This window comes from Emydura macquarii, unplaced genomic scaffold, assembly GCF_026122565.2.
Source record: "Emydura macquarii macquarii isolate MOO-44397 ecotype Brisbane River unplaced genomic scaffold, CSIRO-AGI_Emac_v2 contig_2594, whole genome shotgun sequence".
NCBI classification, from domain to species: domain Eukaryota; kingdom Metazoa; phylum Chordata; order Testudines; family Chelidae; genus Emydura; species Emydura macquarii.
In genome coordinates, this window is record NW_027132731.1 from 252323 (window position 1) to 273311 (window position 20989).

General features: G+C 65.7%; 3 protein-coding genes across 4 annotated transcripts; all 3 read right to left on the bottom strand.

The window, feature by feature from the left end:
• Positions 1-693: 693 nt before the first annotated feature.
• Positions 694-3300, bottom strand: RABAC1 (Rab acceptor 1). The gene is made up of 6 exons (XM_067563768.1): positions 3231-3300; positions 2881-2973; positions 2271-2483; positions 1898-1995; positions 1683-1784; positions 694-1138 (listed from the first exon to the last, which is right to left on the bottom strand). The coding sequence occupies exons 2-6, from the start codon at positions 2952-2954 to the stop codon at positions 1050-1052; spliced, it is 576 nt and encodes a 191-aa protein (XP_067419869.1). The 5' UTR covers positions 2955-2973; positions 3231-3300; the 3' UTR covers positions 694-1049.
• Positions 3301-5154: 1854 nt separating this feature from the next.
• Positions 5155-7402, bottom strand: LOC137163508 (cornifelin homolog A-like). Its single transcript, XM_067563772.1, has 4 exons — positions 7360-7402; positions 6471-6602; positions 6154-6290; positions 5155-5271 (listed from the first exon to the last, which is right to left on the bottom strand). Exons 2-4 carry the CDS (start codon positions 6592-6594, stop codon positions 5182-5184), a joined length of 351 nt encoding a protein of 116 aa, XP_067419873.1. The 5' UTR covers positions 6595-6602; positions 7360-7402; the 3' UTR covers positions 5155-5181.
• A 1152-nt stretch (positions 7403-8554) lies between these two features.
• Positions 8555-15027, bottom strand: LOC137163507 (cornifelin homolog A-like). Of its 2 annotated transcripts, none has more exons than XM_067563769.1 (4): positions 14931-15027; positions 10246-10377; positions 9930-10066; positions 8555-9047 (listed from the first exon to the last, which is right to left on the bottom strand). In XM_067563769.1, the coding sequence occupies exons 1-4, from the start codon at positions 14974-14976 to the stop codon at positions 8958-8960; spliced, it is 405 nt and encodes a 134-aa protein (XP_067419870.1). In that variant the 5' UTR covers positions 14977-15027; the 3' UTR covers positions 8555-8957. The 2 variants fall into 2 exon arrangements, with proteins under 2 accessions (XP_067419870.1, XP_067419871.1); XM_067563770.1 differs by lacking the exon at positions 14931-15027 and adding an exon at positions 11160-11206.
• Positions 15028-20989: the final 5962 nt, after the last annotated feature.

Consider the following 20989-nt stretch of genomic DNA (forward strand, 5'->3'; position numbering starts at 1 on the left):
GGACCGGAGCTGGAGGGGGCTGAAGGGGACCCCCAGCGCGTTCACACTCGGCAAGTCAGGTTAGCTGTGCTTTACCCTTTTCTGTGCGGTTGTGACCACTCCTGACTCTTGTGCCTCTTCGCTCCAAACCCAGCTCTCCACCGTGAATCCCGTGCCGGGAGCGGGCGGGGAACGAGCGCATGTCCTGGGACGTTCTGTGAGCAGCGCACGGGACAGCACTACGCACGTTTCTGGGGGCCAAGGCTGGGACTGAGAATTTGGGGTGTTGCCCTGGCAGGAATCGATGAGTCAGGGGCTCGAGGAGGTGGGTTGGGGTGAATTTCCAGGCTGAAGGCGGAGTGACAGGCCAGGAAGCTGTGCTGATGGCAAAGCAGTGTGAACGGCACCCCCGGCCAAGGGGTTCAGGGGACACCGCTGTGCCGCAGGGAATATCACACCCTCCCCTGCCTGCCGGCCACCCCCAGCTTCTCTCTGCCGCTGCCTCAGCCCAGCCCCCATTCCATGCCCTGGGAGGCACCGTGCCCCACGCCGGGGTTTGCGCATGGCTCTGAAGCCAATTCAGGGAGTTTCCAAAGGGAGCCAGGCCCCCGGGTCTGGGGAAGGATGAGTCTGTGGGGGCACAGCACCGCTGAGAGTGGGAAGTGGGACCCCTTTACCACCCCCCCCACACACACACACCTCCCACACAGCAGCCAGTTTTGCTCTCCTACACTTCCTTTAATGGCGAAAGACAGACACAGCGTCACTCCCGGGAGGCGAGCGGGGTCAGGGGGACCCCAGCCCGGCCAGCAGCGCGGGGAGCCCAGGTCCAATCGACAGCAGAGGAATGGGGGGGCTGTGAGAGCAACACCCCGGCCCAGAGCAGGCCCCTAAAAGGGGGAGTCTGGGGGAGACTGGGGGGCTTTAGGTGGGAAGTCCAAAAGAGGGGGATGGGGGAGCCCAGGAAGGGGTCATGGGGGAGTCTGGGGGTGTTTGAGGCTGGTAGAAATGGCAGCAAACAGTAACCATGATCTGCGGGTGTCCTGCCCCCGGGGGTCCCTGCACCCCCATCACACAGGCTCCATCTGCAGCTCGTCAGCCGGCCCCGACTCCAGCTCGTGTAAGGCAGCGTGGGAGCCAATCACCACCAGGGCCGCACCTGTGGGGGGAGGGAGGGCATCAGAGTGACAGCAATGCCCCCCCGCTACCCCCAACTCCACCGCCCCACCCTCCACCCCATATACCCTCCGCTGCCCCCAACTCCACCTCCTCTCCCCCACCACACCCAGCTCCACCTCCTCTCCCCCCACTGCACACCATATACGCCCTAGCTCCCCAGCCCTCTCCCCACTGCCCCCACAACCCCTGCCCCTCCCGCTCCCCACCAGCTGCCCCCCAATCCTCCTGCCCCTGCTGCACCCCCCACCCAGCCGATCTGCCCCCTCAGCCCTCACACTGTCCTCAACCCCCTCCCACGCCCCCATCCAACCCCCGAGGGCTCCTCCCAAACTCAGCCTTCCCCAGAACAGCCCACAGGAGGTGGGGCAGGCACAGATTCAGGGGGGTCTCCCTTCCCCCCACACCGAGCTCTTCTGCAGGGTCTGTGCCCCAAACATCCCTGGACCTGACTCCACAGGCAGCAGCTGATGGGGGCTGGGAAGTGGAGGGGGAAAACGCCCCACAGCGGGGGAGGGGGTGCTCACCCAGCACCCAGAAGACAGCGGATCCGGCCCCCGCCAGCCAGAAGAAGGGAAAGGAGACGCCCCCGGCCAGTCCGTACTGGTGCGCCGTGTTGAGCTCCCGGCCTGAGGGGAGAAAGGGGGGTCAGGGAGGGGGGAGCCCCAACACCCCCCCAGCCAGTCCGGTCCCCATCTGGGGATGGACAGGGCCTCCCCCGCCCCGCCCTGCCCCCACTTACCAAACAACACCAGCCGGGACTGCTGGGTTCGCAGGCGCACGAGGTAACAGGCCCCGAAGAAGACGGCCAGAGCCACCAGGAGCAGGGGGGAGGTGATGCTGCCGGGGGGGAATGGCAGAGGGTTGGGGGGGCAGGGCACGTCCACCCACACCCTGCCCCCCTGACTTACCCATGTGCCCCCTCTTCCACAGCCCCCCGCCCGCCCGACCCAGCCCCTCTCCCAGCCCTTTTGCAGAGCCAGCCTATTCCAGGCCCAGGCATCCGCTTCCCACCCCACGCCCCTGGGCCCCCTTCCACCTGCCCCCCGCCCCACACTCCTGGCTCTAACATCCCCCGAGGCCCCCTGTCCTGTCCTCCCCGCAGCCCGGCTCACAGGCAGTAGAGGATGAGGCCGAGGAAGACGAGGGCATAGTTGCTCTGGAAATACTCCGCGTTGTGCGCCAGCCGCTTGCACAACTCCCCGAAATTGCGGGGCCTCCCGAACCGGCGCTGGTCCACAAAGCTGGCCCAGGGGCGCACGGTGGCCCGGCGCTGCTCCAGCCACTTCTTGGCTGGGCCCTGGGGCAGCAGAGCCGGGATGGAGATCCTGGGGGGGAGCAGACAGATGGGGTATAGAGCCCCTGCCCCCCATCCCACGGTGCCCCCCGCTGACCCCTGCCCCGCTGCTGACCTCTGCCCCACGGCACCCCCTGCTGTGCCCCCACCCCTCCTGCCCCACAGCGCCCACTGCTTACCTCCCACCCCGCCAGCTGTCCCACGGCGCCCCCTGTTGAGCCTCCCCCCGCCCCACGGCGCCCCCTGCTGACCCACGGCACCCCCTGCTGACCCCTGCCCCACGGCGCCCTCTGCTGAACTCTGCCCTGCCCCACGGCGCCCCCTGCTGACCACCCACCCTGCCAGCTGCCCCCCGGCGCCCCCTGCTCCGCCCCCGCCCCACGGCGCCCCCCACTGATCCCTGCCGGGTGCTCGCAGCTCCTCCGTACTTGGTGCCGAGGGGTCCCGCAGCCTCCTCGGCGGCCGGGCTGCAGAGCTGCTCGGGGACGGTTTTCCCGGCCATGGTGCTCAGCGCCTCGGGGCTGCGGAGACAGCGGGGTCAGAGGGTGAAACCAGGCACCCGCCCCCCGGGGCTGCCTGGCTGGATTCGGGGAGGGCGGGGACTGGGGAACGAGGGGGGGGGGACTTCCCATTAGGGGGCGGGGACTGGGGCACGGGGCCTTTCCACTCTAGGGGGCGCCGCCCCGATCCGGGACTGGCTGGCTCGGGCGGGGAGGATGCAGGGAGGATGAGGGGCACCTGCATCCCGGGTTGCCATGGCGACGACTCTGTTCCTCACCTGCCCCTTGGTCCAGCGCGGTCGGGCGATCGCGGTCTCGACGTGGCAGCCGGGAGCTGGGGGGGGTGGCAAGCGGAACTTTGGGAAGGGGAGCGGTGCATGCTGGGAAATGGAGTCTGGGCAGCAAAGGCTTGTGGGAGATGGAGTCCAGCTCCTCCCCCCTCGCCCCCGCTGCGGGACGGACCTCTGAAGGGGAATCCTATGGGGCGGGAAGGGGGTGTGGGTGTCGGCCCCCCAAGACTATGATGGGGAGATACGGGGTGTGGGCTCGGGGACGAGCTATGGGGCCAGGGTGGCTCAGACCGCCCCCCCCTGCACGGGGCTACGGGGCGGGGGACGCAGTATTGGGGGGCTGTGGAACTGGGGCAGTGATGGAAGGGTCTAGACCCCCGAACAGCACCATGGAGCAGGGCGTGCAGTGTTGGGGGGCAGGAGGGGTGCGGGGCGTCTTCGCCCCTTCATTTGAGCTAATGAGTAATGAGCTCATTTGCATGTATGCAAAGAGACGGGCACCGATTTGGCAGCTGGCTCTCAACGTTCCCTGACAAGCTGCAGGTGGATGGAGGAGGAGGGTGCAGCAGCCAGGTCCCCATAACTGGCCTGTGTGACCCCTATGTCACAGCCCCCCAGGATCCCTACGTGTGCCCCCTCACGCCCTGTTCTCACAGCCGGATGGGGGGGCCAGACCTGCATCTGACTTCTACTGCCCGGGATGCGTAGCAGCCCCCCCCCACCCGAATGGGGAATGGTCCCCGGGGCCCGGCAGGGGGACAGTGTCTGCCCAAGCTATATGGGAGTTGTGTGGGGGGGTAGAGCTCCCCTCAAATACCCCCCTGCTTCCAGCCCACAGAGTTGGGCCCATCAGAGCAGCTAGTTGTGAGCCCCCACCCCCAGTCTATAGTAACGTCGCCATTTAACTGCCCCCCCAGCCAGGGTCCGGATCCAGCAGGAGGTGCTGCGAACATTTCCCGGGGCCCAGGGACACGTCCTGTGGCCCTGCCCCCCCGACGGCAGCTTCGCACCCTGGGACCTTCTCAGCCCTTCAAAAACCCAGACATGCCTGTCACCTGGCAAATAACCACCGCACTGGAGGGGGGGGGGCAGGTGGCTCCCCCTTAATGATCCTTGGGTGTGTGTGCGCCTGTAGCCTTACCCCCCCAGTGTGTGTGTGCCAGTAGAACTCCCCCCTGGTGTGTGCGCCTGTACCCTTAACTCCCTCCTGCCGCTATATGTGTGTGCGCCTGTACCCTTACCTCCCCCCCCCGGGGTGTGTGCGCCTGTACCCTTACCCCCCCCAGTGTGTGTGTGCTAGTACAACTCCCCCCGGTGTGTGCGCCTGTACCCTTAACTCCCCCCGCCTCTGTATGTACGCCTGTACCCTTACCTCCCCCCTCGGTGTGTGTGCGCCTGTAGCCTTACCCCCCAGTGTGTGTGTGCCAGTAGAACTCCCTCCTGGTGTGTGCACCTGAACCCTTCACCCCCAAGGGTGTGTGCGCCTGTACTCTTAACTCCCGCCCGCCTCTGTATGTGCACCTGTACCCTTACCTCCCCCCGCATGGGTGTGTGCGCCTGTAATTATCTCCCCCCAATGGGTGTGCGTACTTGTGGCTAGAGCCGTACTTCCCTCATGTGTGCGTCACATTTCTCTCTGCCCATGTGCCCGTTTATCTTATATTATTTTTCATTCATCCCCCCCCCGAACAAATGCCCCACCCCCACGAGGAAGCCAGGTGCAGGGTCCCCCAGCAAATACAAGCCACTGCAAGGAGTTGGTGAAGTGATTTGTTTAGGGGTGGGGGGCTCCAGGGAGGGAGGTTACAATGGGGAGTGAGACAGGGGCTCCTCCCCTCCCCTGCTGTCCCTGTATTCCTCCGGGGGCGGGGGGAGATTTTCTTCCTGCTTCACAGACAATTCAGCACTCCGGACCCAGAGCTGGGGTCCCCTGGCTCCCTCATTTCCGATGCGACAGCTCCCGGGACAGCTGGCAAAGGGCGCAGGGACCACAGCAAAACATGGCCACCCAGTCATCGCAGATGCTGCCCTGTGGGGATAGCGGGGTTAGCAGGGCCGGGGTTGTGCCTCCCTGTCAACAGCCAGCCTGGCGCTGACCCTGGTGCGGTGTATTGGTCACGTCGCCACGGCGGCGGCCAGGAAAGCAGGAGCCGCGCGTCACACCAGCGGCGCACTCATGGGCCTGGGGGCCACGTTTGGGGGAAAAGGGGTCAAACGAAATCATCGTTTTTCTAAAACCCGGGAGTTTCCCCTCAACTGAAATTAAAAAAGGAAAACCCGCCGAGCGAGGGGCTGGGGGCGACCCCAGCTGGCCTAGCTTGGACCCCTGGCTGCAGGGAGCAGAGCTCTTCCACCCCGTCTCCAGCCAGACCTGCCCGAGCTGGCGAATCCAGCCCAGCCTCGCGAGTCGTTCCCGCGCCTACTTCCCCTGATTTCGAGGCTGGCGTTGGCCAGCTGCAACTGCCTCCCGCTGGCTCTTTGGCTGCACCAAGGCTGGGAACCAGCTGTCATCGTGTTTCTCCTTTGTGCAGCTTACGTGTGACTCAGTTTCCCTCTTTGGTTGAGTTTTGTTAGCAGCCTGAGTGCGCAAAGCTCACCCCAAAGACATCGCCGCATCCCCAGCTGCAGAGCAGTTAAGATGACAAGGGCCGGCCGTCAACTAGGAGAGACGCCCCACAGCCAGTGTAAAACTGGGACCCCCGGAGACCTGGCCGGTGCCCTTGGCCGACAGGAACCAGGCCAGCCGGGGCTGTGACATCAGAGCCGCATGGGCTGGGCCACATTCCCCATTGCTCCAGGGGGTGCGGCAGGGAGACCAGCAGAGCTCAGGGAGATGCAGGCTGGCGTCCACCACCCCTAGCGCTGGTCCCTGGGCTCTGGTCTGGAGAAGCTGCGTGTGCCCCACACTCACCTGGATGTGGTAGCGCTCCCTCACCCCCGTGCGCAGGGCCAGGATGGTGCCGGGCAGGCAGGGCAGGCAGCAGGACTCCCCGAAGGCCTGGGACACCTGGGCGGCCAGGATGCAGGGCACGAAGGTACCGCAGAGACCTGCCGGGGGTGGGGGCAGTGTTACAGACCCAAAACTGGGACCTCCTGCCCCCACCCAGAGCCTCCTCGCAGCCCCGCCCCCACCGGGGCCCAGCCGCCCTCGCCCATCCACAGCCTCCCCACAACCCCCCACTGGGAACCCCTGTGACACCCCCACCCGCCCCAGAGCCCCCCACTCACAGACGCCCATGTCGGCGCAGCAGTCGCACAGGTCAGAGTTCCAGGTGCCCGGGGTGCTGTTGGAATAGTTGATCACCACGGGGCCGGGCTGCACCCCCATAACCACCTCGCTCCGAAAGGCCATGCTGGAGCCTGCGGGGCACACGGGGAGGGGCTGTCAGCCGGACAAGACCTGCCCCAACCCTCCCCATTCGCGTACGGGGCGGCAGTCGACCGACGCCCAGCAGCCCCAGCTGGGTGGGCCTGGGCAAGCCCCCCACTCTGAGCCCAGCGCTGGGAGCACCTGGGGCAGATCGGCTGTGATGGGAGGGGACACGCTGGCCAGAGCATATTGGGGGGCAGGGCTCTCTGCCCTCAGGCTGACACCTCCCCTCCCCCAAGCAGCCCAGCCCCAGGCAGGTCTGGGCAGTGGAGAAACACCCTGCGGTGAGGGAGGTGCGGATGTGTGGGGCAGGTTACACCCCAAGCAAACAAATGAGGAACCGTAGGAGCTTCCGTGAGATTTGGGCCCCGGAGCCCAGGGCTGGGCAGGGGGCTGGCAGGGGCTGCGGGTCGGCAGTGAGGGGCACAGGCCGAGCTGGGGCTGGTCGAGCTGCTGCCGTTACGTGGCTGAGCCAACAAACCAACCGTCCTCTTGCCAGAAAGCTGCGGCTTCGGCCAGGCGACTCCCGCTCTGCAGCCCAACGTCCCACAGCCCCGAGGGGCCTGCGCCTTGGCAACCAGCCTCCCCTCAGAGACCTCTGCCAGCCCAGCCCTGGGCTGCCCCCCAGCTCAGCTCTGCCGGTGCCCCTCACTCCCAACTCCAGCCCCCCACTAGCAGGTTGAAGCTGAGCCTGGAGCTCCTGACACGGACCCAGAGGGCTTGGCCAGGTGCCAGCCCCTGCCTTACCTGGTGTTTGCTGGGAGCAGAGCAACTGCTGTGGTTACTGGAGGCCGGAAAATGGAAAGGGTGCAGGTGCGGCTGGGCAGGTGCAGCTCTTATAGCAGGGTGTGTGCGGGGGGTGGTTTATCACGGGGGAGGAAGTTTCGCAGGAGGTGCTGCAAACATTGCCCGGGTCCTAGGGATACGTCCTGTGGCCCTGGCCCCCCGACGGCAGCTTCGCGCCCTGGGACCTTCTTGGCCCTTCAAAAACCCAGACATGCCTGTCACCTGGCAAATAACCACCGCCCTGGGGGGAGGCGGGGCAGGTGGCTCCCCCTTAATGATCCTTGGGTCTATGTGTGCCTGTAGCCTTACCCCCCCAGTGTGTGTGTGCCAGTAGAACTCCCCCCTGGTGTGTGCGCATGTACCCTTCCCCCCACTGATGTGTGCGCCTGTACCCTTAACCCCCGCCCCCCCTGCCACTATATGTGTGTGTGCCTGTGTACCCCCCCAGTGTGTGTGTGCCAGTAGAACCCCCCTGGTGTGTGCGGTGTGTGTGCGTGTACCCTTAACTCCCCCCTGCCACTATATGTGTGTGTGCCTGTACCCTTACCTCCCCCCCCGGGGTGTGTGTGCGTGTACCCTTACCCCCCCCAGTGTGTCCATGCCAGTAGAACTCCCCCCTGGTGTGTGCACCTGCACCCTTAACTCCCCCCTGCCGCTATATGTGTGTGCGCCTGTACGCTTACCCCCCCCCTCGGTGTGTGTGCCCCAGTGTGTGTGTGCCAGTAGAACTGCCGCTATATGTGTGTGCGCCCCCCTCGGTGTGTGTGCACCTGCACCCTTAACTCCCCCCTGCCGCTATATGTGTGTGCGCCTGTACCCTTACCCCCTCCTCGGTGTGTGTGCGCCTGTAGCCTTACCCCCCAGTGTGTGTGTGCCAGTAGAACTCCCCCCTGGTGTGTGCACCTGTACCCTTCATCCCCACGGGTGTGTGCGCCTGTACCCTTAACTCCCCCCGCCTCCGTATGTGCGCCTGTACCCTTACCTCCCCCCTCGGTATGTGTGCGCCTGTAGCCTTACCCAGCACGGGTGTTTGCGCCTGTAGCCTTAACTCCCCCCTGCCGCTATATGTGTGTGTGCCTGTACCCATACCTCCCCCCCCCGGGGTGTGTGCGCCTGTACCCTTACCCCCCCAGTGTGTGCGTGCCAGTACAACTCCCCCCCTCGGTGTGTGTGCACCTGTACTCTTATCTCCCCCCAATGGGTGTGTGTACTTGTGGCTACAGCCGTACTTCCCTCGTGTGTGCATCACATTTCTCTCTGCCCATGTGCCCGTTTATCTTATATTATTTTTCATTCATCCCTCCCCGAACAAATGCCCCACCCCCACGAGGAAGCCAGGTGCAGGGTCCCCCAGCAAATACAGGCCACTGCAAGGAGTTGGTGAAGTGATTTGTTTAGGGGTGGGGGGCTCCAGGCAGGGGGGTTACAATGGGGAGTGAGACAGGGGCTCCTCCCCTCCCCCACTGTCCCTGTATTCCTCCGGGGGTGGGGGGAGATTTTCTTCCTGCTTCACAGACGACTCAGCACTCCGGACCCAGAGCTGGGGTCCCCTGGCTCCGTCATGTCCGATGCGACAGCTCCCGGGACAGCTGGCAAAGGGCGCAGGGACCACAGCAAAACATGGCCACCCAGTCATCGCAGATGCTGCCCTGTGGGGATAGCGGGGTTAGCAGGGCCGGGGTTGTGCCTCCCTGTCAACAGCCCGCCTGGCGCTGACACTGGTGCGGTGTATTGGTCACGTCGCCACAGCAGCGGCCAGGAAAGCAGGGGCCGCGCGTCACACCAGCGGTGCTCTCATGGGCCTGGGGGCCACGTTTGGGGGAAAAGGGGTCAAACGAAATCATCGTTTTTCTAAAACCCGGGAGTTTCCCCTCAACTGAAATTAAAAAAGGAAAACCCGCCGAGCGAGGGGCTGGGGGCGACCCCAGCTGGCCTGGCTTGAACCCCTGGCTGCAGGGAGCAGAGCTCTTCCACCCCGTCTCCAGCCAGCCCTGCCCGTGCTGGCGAATCCAGCCCAGCCTCACGAGTCGTTCCCGCGCCTACTTCCCCTGATTTCGAGGCTGACTTTGGCCAGCTGCAACTGCCTCCCGCTGGCTCTTTGGCTGCGCCAAGGTGGGGAACCAGCTGTCATCGTGTTTCTCCCTTGTGCAGCTTACGTGTGACTCAGTTTCCCTCTTTGGTTGAGTTTTGTTAGCAGCCTGAGTGCGCAAAGCTCACCCCAAAGACATCGCCGCATCCCCAGCTGCAGAGCAGTTAAGATGACAAGGGCCGGCCATCAACTAGGAGAGACGCCCCACAGCCAGTGTAAAACTGGGACCCCCGGAGACCAGGCCGGTGCCCTTGGCTGACAGGAACCAGGCCAGCCGGGGCTGTGACATCAGAGCCGCATGGGCTGGGCCACATTCCCCATTGCTCCAGGGGGTGCGGCGGGGAGACCAGCAGAGCTTGGGGAGATGCAGGCTGGCGTCCACCACCCCTAGCGCTGGTCCCTGGGCTCTGGTCTGGAGAAGCTGCGTGTGCCCCACACTCACCTGGATGTGGTAGCGCTCCCTCACCCCCGTGCGCAGGGCCAGGATGGTGCCGGGCAGGCAGGGCAGGCAGCAGGACTCCCCGAAGGCCTGGGACACCTGGGCGGCCAGGATGCAGGGCACGAAGGTACCGCAGAGACCTGCCGGGGGTGGGGGCAGTGTTACAGACCCAAAACTGGGACCTCCTGCCCCCACCCAGAGCCTCCTCGCAGCCCCGCCCCCACCGGGGCCCAGCCGCCCTCGCCCACCCACAGCCTCCCCACAACCCCCCACTGGGAACCCCTGTGACACCCCCACTGCCCCAGAGCCCCCCACTCACAGACGCCCATGTCGGCGCAGCAGTCGCACAGGTCGGAGTTCCAGGTGCCCGGGGTGCTGTTGGAATAGTTGATCACCACGGGGCCGGGCTGCACCCCCATAACCACCTCGCTCCGAAAGGCCATGCTGGAGCCTGCGGGGCACACAGGGAGGGGCTGTCAGCCGGACAAGACCTGCCCCAACCCTCCCCATTCCCGTACGGGGCGGCAGTCGACCGACGCCCAGCAGCCCCAGCTGGGTGGGCCAGGGCAAGCCCCCCACTCTGAGCCCAGCGCTGGGGGCACCTGGGGCAGATCGGCTGTGATGGGAGGGGACACGCTGGCCAGAGCATATTGGGGGGCAGGGCTCCCTGCCCTCGGGCTGACACCTCCCCTCCCCCAAGCAGCCCAGCTCCTGAACGTGCTGCCAGCCCAGCCCCAGGCAGGTCTGGGCAGAGGAGAAACGCCCTGCGGTGACGGAGATGCGGATGTGTGTGGGGCAGGTCGCACCCCAGGCAAACAAACGAGGAACTGTAGGATCTTCTGTGAGATTTGGGCCCCAGAGCCCAGGGCTGGGCAGGGGGCTGGCAGGGGCTGCGGGTCGGCAGTGAGGGGCACAGGCCGAGCTGGGGCTGGTCGAGCTGCTGCCGTTACGTGGCTGAGCCAACAAACCAACCGTCCTCTTGCCAGACACCTGCGGCTTCGGCCAGGCGACTCCCGCTCTGCAGCCCAACGTCCCACAGCCCCGAGGGGCCTGCGCCTTGGCAACCAGCCTCCCCTCAGAGACCTCTGCCAGCCCAGCCCTGGGATCCCCCCAGCTCAGCTCTGCCGGTGCCCCTCACTCCCAACTCCAGCCCCCCACTAGCAGGTTGAAGCTGAGCCTGGAGCTCCTGACACGGACCCGGAGGGCTTGGCCAGGTGCCAGCCCCTGCCTTACCTGGTGTTTGTTGGGAGCAGAGCAACTGCTGTGGTTACTGGAGGCTGCAAAATGGAAAGGGTGCAGGTGGGGCTGGGCGGGTGCAGCTCTTATAGCAGGGTGTGTGCGGGGGGCGGTTTATCGCGGGGGAGGAAGTTTGGACAATGGCTGGGGCTGAGGGTGGGGCCTTTGGTAAGATTTCCTAGCGCTTGCATTCCTCTGGGGTTAGTGGTTAGAGCCGGGGGGCTGGGAGCCGGGAGCCAGGACTCCTGGGTTCTTTCCCCGGCTCTGGGAGGGGAGTGGGGTCTAGCCGGTTAGATGGGGGGGCTGGGAGCCAGGACTCCTGGGTTCTCTCCACCAACCAAGTGGGCCGAGTCCTCTGTAGGAGCACCCAGTGGGCTGGGGAGGGGAGGGAAGTTAAAGCTGCACAAATGGTCAGGGACCGGGGTCGAGGCCGGGCAAACCTCGTTTCTGTTAGTTCGCGTCTGTTCTCTGGCCAGCCGCGCAGGGGATGCGCAGGGAGAACCATTATCTGCTGTCCCCCGGCTCAGCGTACAACTGCCAGGCTGGAGGTGTGGGGTGTGCAGTAACCCCCCTGCCCCACACAGCGGGCAGGTATAATTGTGTTCATCCCGTGGCTGGGAACATCCATCGTCTCGGTGTCAGTGGACCCGTCCGCGGGCCTGGGGGCGTTGCAGGGCGCGTGCACATAGACACGCTGACGTGGAGAAAAGGAGGGTAACGTGACCCCCCGCACGCGGCGTGGAGGTGGAACGAGCCGGTTCCGTCTCCCCAGGGAGAACCTGGCCGGGTAAGTCTAACGGGGCCTCCTGGGGCAGGGGCGACGCTCGCAGTTGCCAGGCAGGTAACGCAGGGAGAGGATAAATATTTGACTGCGGCTCCACCCCGCAGGGTCAGACTTTGGACCGAGACGTTCGGGGGGGGGGGAAGGTGGGTCCTGGGTGGGGATGAGGAGGGGCGGCCCTGGGGGGCTGGTGCCATTATACCAGCGGCTCAGAACAGCGGGCGGGGGGGCTGCGGGTCGGGAGTGAGGGGCACCGGCAAATTTCCTTTCTCTCCACTGCGTGGCGCTGTGAGCCCAGGAATCCCGCCCGGGGCTGGGTGGGATCAGGTGGGGAGAAGCCTCCAGGTGAGACAGAAGGGCCTGGATTCCTGGGTTCTCCCTGGCTCAGAGAGGAGAGTGGGGGCTAGTGGTTAGAGCAGGAGCTGGGCGGCGCCAGGGAGCTGATAAATGGAGGTAGGAGAATGAGGCATCTCGGGGGGGGGGCAGAAGGACCCCGGGGTGCAGCGGGGGCAAGGTAGGGGGAGGGGCAGGAGGCCTGTGGGCTAATGTATTTATTTATTTTTGCTTCTGGAGCTGATATCCCGAGTGTCTGTGAGTGTCCGGCCCCCTGGTCCCCATCCACCCCTCAGCCCCTGTCCCAGCCCTCATAGCCCCACTGACCCCCCATCCACCCCACAGCCCCTGTCCCAGCCCTCATAGCCCCACTGGCCCCACATCCACCCCACAGCCCCCAGTCCTCATAGCCCCCCCCCCCCAGATCCCCATCCACCCGAAAGCTCCTGTCCCAGCCCTCATTGCCCCCTTGGCCCCTCAGCCACCCCACAGCCCCCACCCCCAGCCCTCATAGCCCCCCCAGCCCCTCATCCACCCCAGGACCAGGCCCTCATAGCTCCTCCCAGCCCCCCCATCCACCCCAGAGCCACCAGCTCCCATAGCCTCCCCTGGCCCCCCATCCACCCCACAGACCCCCACCCCCTTAGCTCCATCCCCTCAACCATTCTCCCCAGCCCCATAGCAGCCCCCCAGAACCCCCATCCACCCCACAGCACTCACAGCCGTCATCCGTCCTTCTCACAGCCCTGTCCATCGACTCTTCATTATCTGTCTGTCTGTCTAGCCCCCACCCCCCCCCCTCTATCTATCTATCTATCTGGCCCTACGCCCCCCACCTCCCCCCCACGCTCTGGGCTCCCCCATGCATGAAAACAGCCCTTATTTAATTTAGTCGCTACGAAAATCGATTCTGCCATTCGATACAAAATAAGAATCAGGCAGATTAAGGGACGGAAATTAACTCTGAAAATATTTTTGATGGAGTGCCGCGCAGTGCCGCCGCCAAATGGACTGCAAAGTGGAACAAATGACGGGCGGCCACTGCCGGCGACAGGGCCTCTCCATCTTCCTATTAGCCGCTAATGGGAAAGGTCCCGCTCCCCAGCCTTGGCCCAGGGATTAATCACAACCCAGGCTTTATGAAGATTTATTTCCCGCTGCCTCCAGCCTGCGCGGAAGATGAAGTCATAACGCTCTGGGGGCTGGGGGGGGGGGGGGGGCAGGGGGCGGGAGGGAGGAAGCCTTTAAAAACAAGAGAGAGAAAAATAGAGGGACGTGGCTCACTGGCAGGGCGGGGCTGGCGGGGGCTGCAGGTTGGGAGTGAGGGGCACCGGCATTAGTCCCCAAAAGATGAAGCTTTCTATGAAATGAGGAAGTGATTTCCCCCCCCCTTTTCAGAGAACTAAAGCTAAAGGGGGGGGGGGGCTGGAGAGAGAAATGGGACAGGAGGCGGGTGAGTGACACGGCGTGGGGGGCAAAGCAGAGGTCAGGGCAGAGCTGAGACTGGCCCAGCCCAGCCGGGGGCTGCACGGAGCCAGACCCAGAACTTCCGTCTCTGCCGCTCCTCGACTGGCCTGTTTGCAGAGACAGAAAGAGAACCCAGGCGTCCTGGCTCCCAGCCCCTGCTGTAACCACTAGCTACCACTTCCCTTGCAGAGCTGGGAGAGAACCCAGGCGTCCTGGCTCCCAGCCCCTGCTGTAACCACTAGCTACCACTTCCCTCGCAGAGCTGGGAGAGAACCCAGGCGTCCTGGCTCCCAGCCCCTGCTGTAACCACTAGCTACCACTCCCCTCGCAGAGCTGGGAGAGAACCCAGGTGTCCTGCCTCCCAGCCCCTGCTGTAACCACTAGCTACCACTCCCCTTGCAGAGCTGGGAGAGAACCCAGGCGTCCTGGCTCCCAGCCCCCGCTTGGCCAGCCCAGCACATCCCCCCTTGTGCCTCCCTCCGGCTGTCGGAGCCCCTGCTCCCCTGACCCCTTCCCCGCAGATTGAAGGCCTTTTCCCAGCTCTTGTTTTCCCATCCATCCCGCGCGCTGGGCCTGGCTGACCGATGGGAGTTTAAACTCCCCCATTAATGTACCTGGTGCGGGGGGGAAGGGGCCCGCTGGGGCCTCTGTTCTAACTCCCCCCCCCCCCCACCTCCTGCCTATTCATCAGCCTGGCAGGGACTCATTGCTGCAGCATTTGTCTCCTCCTGGCCTGGTCCCTGGTGAGCTGACAAGGCCGGGGGGCTGTGGGGGGGTGTTAACCCCTCACTCTCCCTAGTGCTGGAGAAGGACCCAGCCGCGGTCGACAGGAACCCCCCCTGAAGGGTCTTGGGCTCATGAATGACAGAAGAGACAGGAATTGCAGTGGGTCAGATGAGAAACAAGGAGTCCTGGCTCCCAGTCCCCTGCTCTAACCACTAGACCCCACTCCCCTCCCAGCGGTAGGGAGAGAACCCAGGCGTCCTGGCTCCCAGCCCCATCGGACCCATCCAACCTCTGGGCCCCAAACCCCTTTGACACCTGGCACACAGACCCCAGCCCCAGCAGCGCCCCCAGGCCAAAGCCTGGTTCCCCCCACACCCTGCTGCCCCCCCACTCTGTGCCACCCAGCCACAAAGTCCCAGCCGTGACCAGCTGGGCCAGTGCCCCCAGCCCCCCCAACTCACCAGCGTCGCAGAGCCACTTCTCCAGCAGTGGCTTGCGCTTGCACATGCTCTGGAAGCTGAGGTTCAGGGCCTCGAAGCGGGAGATGGGGCCATAGAGCTGCCCCATGGCCAGTCCGACGTCGCCCTGCGGAGGGGTGGGGGTCACAATCAGCAGCAGGGCCCCCCCACCAGGAGAGAACCCTGGAGGCCTGGCTCCCAGCCCCTCTGCTCTAACCACTAGCCCACACTTCCCGCCCAGAGCTGGGGAGAGAACCCAGGAGTCCGGTTCCCGTCCCCTCCCAGGTGGGATTTGCAGGCGCCGGTTACAGAGTAAAGCCTGTGGCCTGTGCGGAGGCTCCTGGCTGACCCCTGGAGCAGGCAGCGTAATTCCGGCTGCTGGCCCAGGCAGCTCAGCACCAGCACCTGGAAACGGGCCGTGGGGAGGGAGGGTTCGAACCGGGCACCTGGGCCCTACAGCCCCAGCTGCTGCCGAGAGCGCCGGGGACCGGCCCATGCGGCCGGGGCCACTAGAGGGAGCCACCGTCCAAGTGTCGCCAGAAGCCCGCGCTGGGGGGCTGCAGGGTCCACGATTCCCCTGTGTATGGTAACGGGCAGAGTCCAGGGACCCCTCGCCCGGCTCGGGGATGCAGCCCCCCTGCAGTGGGGTGTGGGGCTGGTTATACGGGGGGCCCTCGCCCGGCGCGGGAATGCAGCCCCCCTGCAGTGGGGTGTGGGGCTGGTTATACGGGGCCCCTCGCCCGGCGCGGGGATGCAGCCCCCCCTGCAGTGGGGTGTGGGGCTGGTTATACGGGGACCCCTCGCCCGGCGCGGGGATGCAGCTGCCCCACCGTGGAGCTGGCTGGGGGCCGGCTCCCCAAAGGGGGAAGGCCCGAGTCCCGCTCCCTGCCCCAGTTTGTACCTCGCACAGCCCCCCCCCCGCTCTTGTCCCCCAGCGCCCCCGCCCCGCCTGCTGTCGTTGGTCCCAGCCCTGCGTGCAGCGCTGCGGCCGGCCCATCCCCGTCCCCTCGGGTCCCCCAGCGCCCGGCCGCCCGTGGGCCCCCGCCCGCCGGGAGCAGAGCTGCAGTGACGCGGCGCGGCCACAGGGTGGCGCCGCTCTCCTAAGCAGCGGGCGCTGCTCCAGCCGGCCAGGGCAGAGCTGCGGGGAGAGACGCCGGCCCCCCGCCGGTGTCGGGAAGGGACGGGGGGGCTGCGAAGGGGGGGTTGGACGTCCCTGACCCCGGCTCCGCCACCAGACACTAGAGTCCCGGGGGGCCTAGCTCGGGACTTGGCTTGGGGGCATCCAGTGGCTCCTGGGATGGCTGGGGGTGTGTGTCCCCCCATAGCCAGAGCTGGCCCCTCGTGTCTGGAGCATCCCCAGGCCGGGTGAGGGGTTCCCTCTAACCAGCCCCTGTCCCACCCCAGAGGTGGCTGCATCCCAGTGCAGGGCAAGGGGTCTCTGTATAACCAGCCCCCGCACCCTAGCCCAGAGGTGGCTGCATCCTGGTGCCAGTGGAGGCATCCCTGTATAACTAGCCCCCATGCCTCACCCCAGAGGTGGCTGCATCCCAGAACCAGGCAAGGGGTCTCTGTATAACCAGCCTCCGCACCCCAGCCCAGAGGTGGCTGCATCCCACTTAGATGGGATTTTGGCGGCTCTCTGGGAGTGGGGAGCCCACGCAGAGCCCTGCTCTGGGACAGGAAGGAAAGTTTGCCCACTGTGGGAAGGGCCGCGGAGCGTCGCGGGGGTGGTGCCAGCGGAGGTGGCTGATTGATTCCTGTTTATTATCTATTAAGAACAGTCGGGTAGTTTGGCTAACACATCAATTCATCACGCCGGGCCGTCATGCAAATTCCCTAATAAAAACATTTTACTCGTAAATGGTCCCGAACTAATTAACTAAAGTGTTAATTAAAGTGCGGCAGACAGGGATTGTAATCAAGGCGTGCGCCTGTATCCATCTTCCGGGTTATTGATAACATCCTTCGCTCATTGATTGATTGGGATGTTATCCTGGCTGGGGGGAGATGGGCGACGAAGGCGTGGGACGGAAAGAATGAAGAAGACAGACACACAGACAGCTCCAGGGGGGGAAGAAAGCGTGAGCGAAAGAACAAAAGATACCGCCGGGGTCGCTGGGAGAAGGGAAACGCGGACGCGGGAGGACAGGACGATGGGCAGGGTGGGAAAGAAAATGGTCCTTGGCAGGGAAGGGGACTTGGTCCCAGGACGGGACAGGAGGGGCGCGTGGGGTGATGGGGGATGGAGCGACCCATGGGGCAAGGAACAGAACCTGGAGCATTTGCCCCTCGCCTCTGCCCCTCTCACTGGCCCAGCTGGTACCGGTCACTGGGGCCCCCCAGCAACAGCTGGCACCTGCCCCATGGGCTGATCTGGGGCTGAAGTGCCGGAGAGACGGGACCTGGGAAATGACAAATTAACAGGCCTGGCACGTAATTAAAGAGAAAGGCGCATGGGGCCTGTCCCCTCTGGGGGGCGCCAGCTCTGATCCGGCCCCAGGGCGGGGAACGGGGCATGGGGCCTGTCCCCTCTGGGAGGCACCAGCTCTGATCCGGCCCCAGGGCGGGGAACGGGGCCTGTCCCCTCTGGGAGGCGCCAGCTCTGATCCGGCCCCAGGGCAGGGACTGGCTGGCTGAGGGGACAGGGAATATCCCCCCCTCTCCAAACTCCTGCTGATGCTTGGCTCCTGGGGTCATTCAGCCACCTACAATTCGGCCCCCTCCCGCAACAGGGGACCTGCCCCCCACTTGGAGATGCTTTAAAGGGGCCCAGTCAGACTGAGTCCTGAATTAGGGGCTGAGGGAGCTCCTCCACCCCTGGCAGCTTCAGTTGGAGATTGGGGGGCTAGGGACTGGGGTCTGCCGGCTCGTGCCCTGAGCAGGGTGATGGGCCAGGGCCCGTCTGGGTTCATGCAGCACCTGGCGCAGTCCTGGGCTCTCCCGGGCGCCCCCGACCAAGGCTCATCACAGCCAGGCTAAAGTCATTACCACAAATGAGTGGCGAGGTCGGAAGCTGAGATCGGTCCCCCCTTTTCCCCCCCGCCTGTGCTGAGACGCTCCCTGGATACCTGTGTCCTCTGGCTGCCAGGGGACCTCACTTTTCAAAGGGAGGCGGCCGTATGTTGCACGTTGACACCCTAATTTCCCCCACTGTGAGGTGCAGGCCCAGAGTGCAGCATACTGGGGGCATGGCCCCATTTTTCCTGCCCCCCACGTTGATGTTTTGCACTAGTGGCTCTGCGGGGGGGGCTGGTGAGACAGGTCATTTAGGAGAACCCCCAGTTCCAACCCATCAAAGGCTTGTGAATGTAGGCCCCCTTATCCCCCCCTCACCAGCAGGGGTCCCCCTCTTACCTTCCGGATCCCCCAAAAATCCAGCCCCTCACCAGCCTGAAGGATGGCTCGGAAGTCGCACATTGGGGGTGGGGGCTTCAGATTTTCTGTGCCCCACACAACAGACCCAACATCCTGGCTGGCTCCTAGCCTGGTGAGATGTGACCTCATTGGCTTGTGCCCCCAGCAGCTGGCCACTGGGAGGAGGGGCGCACGGGGGGGGGGCATGTGAGGGGATCCCCCGGCTCTGAGTGTCCATCACCCCCCAATCTCCCAGCCCTTCTCCCCGGGCCTTTCCTTCGCCCATTGCCCCCAGCACCTCCTCTGTGGAACTGCCCCCAAATCCCTCCTTGTCTCCCTACTTCAAACTCCCTCCTCCCTCCTCCTGCCCCCTCCCCACTTGGAAAGGTCCTGCCCGCCCCCACGCCCCCAGCCCCACTGGGATTCCCTGCCCCCTTTGGTGCCTTTCCAGGTGTCTCTGTGCAGCCAGCCTCTGCATGAAGTTGTCAGGCCGGAGCTGGTGGCTTGGGATGGGGGGGCACTGGATGGGGGGGGGAGCCCCCCCCCCCCGCTGCCCCCCTGCCCCCGCTGGTGTCTGTCTCTGTGTGTTTGTTAAATTGGCCGATAGCTCCTGTCATTCACGGCCAAGGAGGCTTCTCGCGCGGCCCCCCAGCCGCGATCCCCCCCCAAGTCCGAGCCATAAATAATATTCAAGCGTCTCTATTGTTAAGTGCGGAGCCGGCTCTGCTGCCGGCGACCCCCGCCGCCTGCCCATACATCACCCGCTGACAGCTGCAGAAAGGCGGCGAATTAGCACCTAAATCGAATATTGATCAACTCGGGACCGGCTCCACTCCGCTGCCCCAGCCAGGCCCCCACCCCTGCCCACCCCAGCCGGGCCCCCACCCCTGCCCACCCCAGCCGAGCCCCCACCCCTGCCCACCCCAGCCGGGCCCCCACCCCTGCCCACCCCAGCCGAGCCCCCACCCCTGCCCACCCCAGCCGGGCCCCCTCCCCTGCCCACCCCAGCCGAGCCCCCTCCCCTACCCAACCCAGCCAGGCCCCCATCCCTGTCCACCCCAGCCGGGCCCCCACCCCTGCCCACCCCAGCCGGGCCCCCTCCCCTGCCCCCAGCCGAGCCCCCTCCCCTGCCCACCCCAGCCGGGCCCCCACCCCTGCCCACCCCAGCCGAGCCCCTCCCCAACCCAACCCAGCCAGGCCCCCATCCCTGTCCACCCCAGCCAGGCCCCCACCCCTGCCCACCCCAGCCGAGCCCCCTCCCCTACCCAACCCAGCCAGGCCCCCATCCCTGTCCACCCCAGCCAGCCCCCACCCCTGCCCACCCCAGCCCCCTCCCCTACCCAACCCAGCCAGGCCCCCATCCCTGTCCACCCCAGCCGGGCCCCCACCCCTGCCCACCCCAGTCCACCCCAGCCAGGCCCCCACCCCTGCCCACCCCAGCCGAGCCCCCACCCCTGCCCACCCCAGCCGAGCCCCCTCCCCTACCCACCCCAGCCAGGCCCCCAGCCGAGCCCCCACCCCTGCCCACCCAAGCCGAACCCCCTCCCCACCCACCCCAGCCAGCCTGTCCACCCCAGCCGAGCCCCCACCCCTGCCCACCCAAGCCGAACCCCCTCCCCACCCCGCCCCAGCCGGGCCCCCACCCCTGCCTGCCCCAGCCGAGCCCCCACCCCTGCCCACCCCAGCCGAGCCCCCTCCCCTACCCACCCCAGCCGGGCCCCCACCCCTGCCCACCCCAGCCGGGCCCCCACCCCTGCACATCCCAGCTGGGACAGGGGAGCGCACCAGGGCCCCCACCTATCCACCCGCAAGCCAGGGCACATGGGACCCTCCCCACGCTCCAGACAAAGTCGCACAGGAAACCACCCACCACCTCCCAGCTGGAGCTAGGCTGCCCTGGACCTGTCCCCCCGCCCCAGCTAGGGTGCATGGGAACCCTGCCCTGCGGACCCTAGTGCAGGAGACCCCTGTGGCCCTCCCACACCAGGACCCCCCCACTCCCAGACACACCTTCTCATCCCAGGCTAGGGCCCGTGCGATTTCCTGCCCCGCCCCATATCTAGGGCGCATGAGCCCCCTCCCTGCCTGGAGGGAGGGGTGCAGTGGACAGGCCTGTGCACCGCTGCCAACCCTGAGCCAGCGCCCCCGGGGGGATGGTGCCGACTCCACGGGACAGGAACCAGAGGTGGCCTGGGGTGGGGTCCCCCGAGGGCCAGTCCCTCCGCGCGCCCCAGGACGATCCCCTGGCCCTGCAACACAAACCTGTAACCCCAAATACCCACAACGCCACACGGGGCTGCCATTGGCAGTGCTGGCAACACAAATCTGCACCCTCCTCACCACACATATCGCCTTGTGTTCACACTGCAACCGAGACTGGAACTCCTACATGGGCGCTGCACAGAGCCAGCCGAGATCAGGGCCCCCTCGCGCCGGGCGCTGCACAGAGCCAGCCGAGATCAGGGCCCCCTCGCGCCAGGCGCTGCACAGAGCCAGCCGAGATCAGGGCCCCCTCGCGCCAGGCGCTGCACAGAGCCAGCCGAGATCAGGGCCCCCTCGCGCCGGGCACCGCAGACACACAGTGCAGGACAGTCCCTGCCTCAGAAAGTTCAGGGTCTAACTAGACAAAAGGCAGGAAGGCAGAGACAGACCCGGGAAGAGACTAGCCCAAGGTCACACAGTGGCCGTCAGGGTTTCTGGGTTCTACC

Excerpts from the sequence above, each read along its gene's own strand:
- RABAC1 (XM_067563768.1), bottom strand. The coding sequence starts at position 2,954 with ATGGCCGGGAAAACCGTCCCCGAGCAGCTCTGCAGCCCGGCCGCCGAG. Across the intron at positions 2,484-2,880 it reads GCGGGACCCCTCGGCACCAA|GATCTCCATCCCGGCTCTGC; the intron begins GTACGGAGGAGC and ends GCTCCCCCCCAG. Across the intron at positions 1,139-1,682 it reads CGCTGTCTTCTGGGTGCTGG|GTGCGGCCCTGGTGGTGATT; the intron begins GTGAGCACCCCC and ends CTCCCCCCACAG.
- LOC137163507 (XM_067563769.1), bottom strand. The coding sequence starts at position 14,976 with ATGTGCAAGCGCAAGCCACTGCTGGAGAAGTGGCTCTGCGACGCTG. Across the intron at positions 10,067-10,245 it reads CTGCGCCGACATGGGCGTCT|GTCTCTGCGGTACCTTCGTG; the intron begins GTGAGTGGGGGG and ends CACCCCCGGCAG. Across the intron at positions 9,048-9,929 it reads GGGAGCGCTACCACATCCAG|GGCAGCATCTGCGATGACTG; the intron begins GTGAGTGTGGGG and ends CTATCCCCACAG.
- LOC137163508 (XM_067563772.1), bottom strand. The coding sequence starts at position 6,594 with ATGGCCTTTCGGAGCGAGGTGGTTATGGGGGTGCAGCCCGGCCCCGTG. Across the intron at positions 6,291-6,470 it reads CTGCGCCGACATGGGCGTCT|GTCTCTGCGGTACCTTCGTG; the intron begins GTGAGTGGGGGG and ends CACCCCCGGCAG. Across the intron at positions 5,272-6,153 it reads GGGAGCGCTACCACATCCAG|GGCAGCATCTGCGATGACTG; the intron begins GTGAGTGTGGGG and ends CTATCCCCACAG.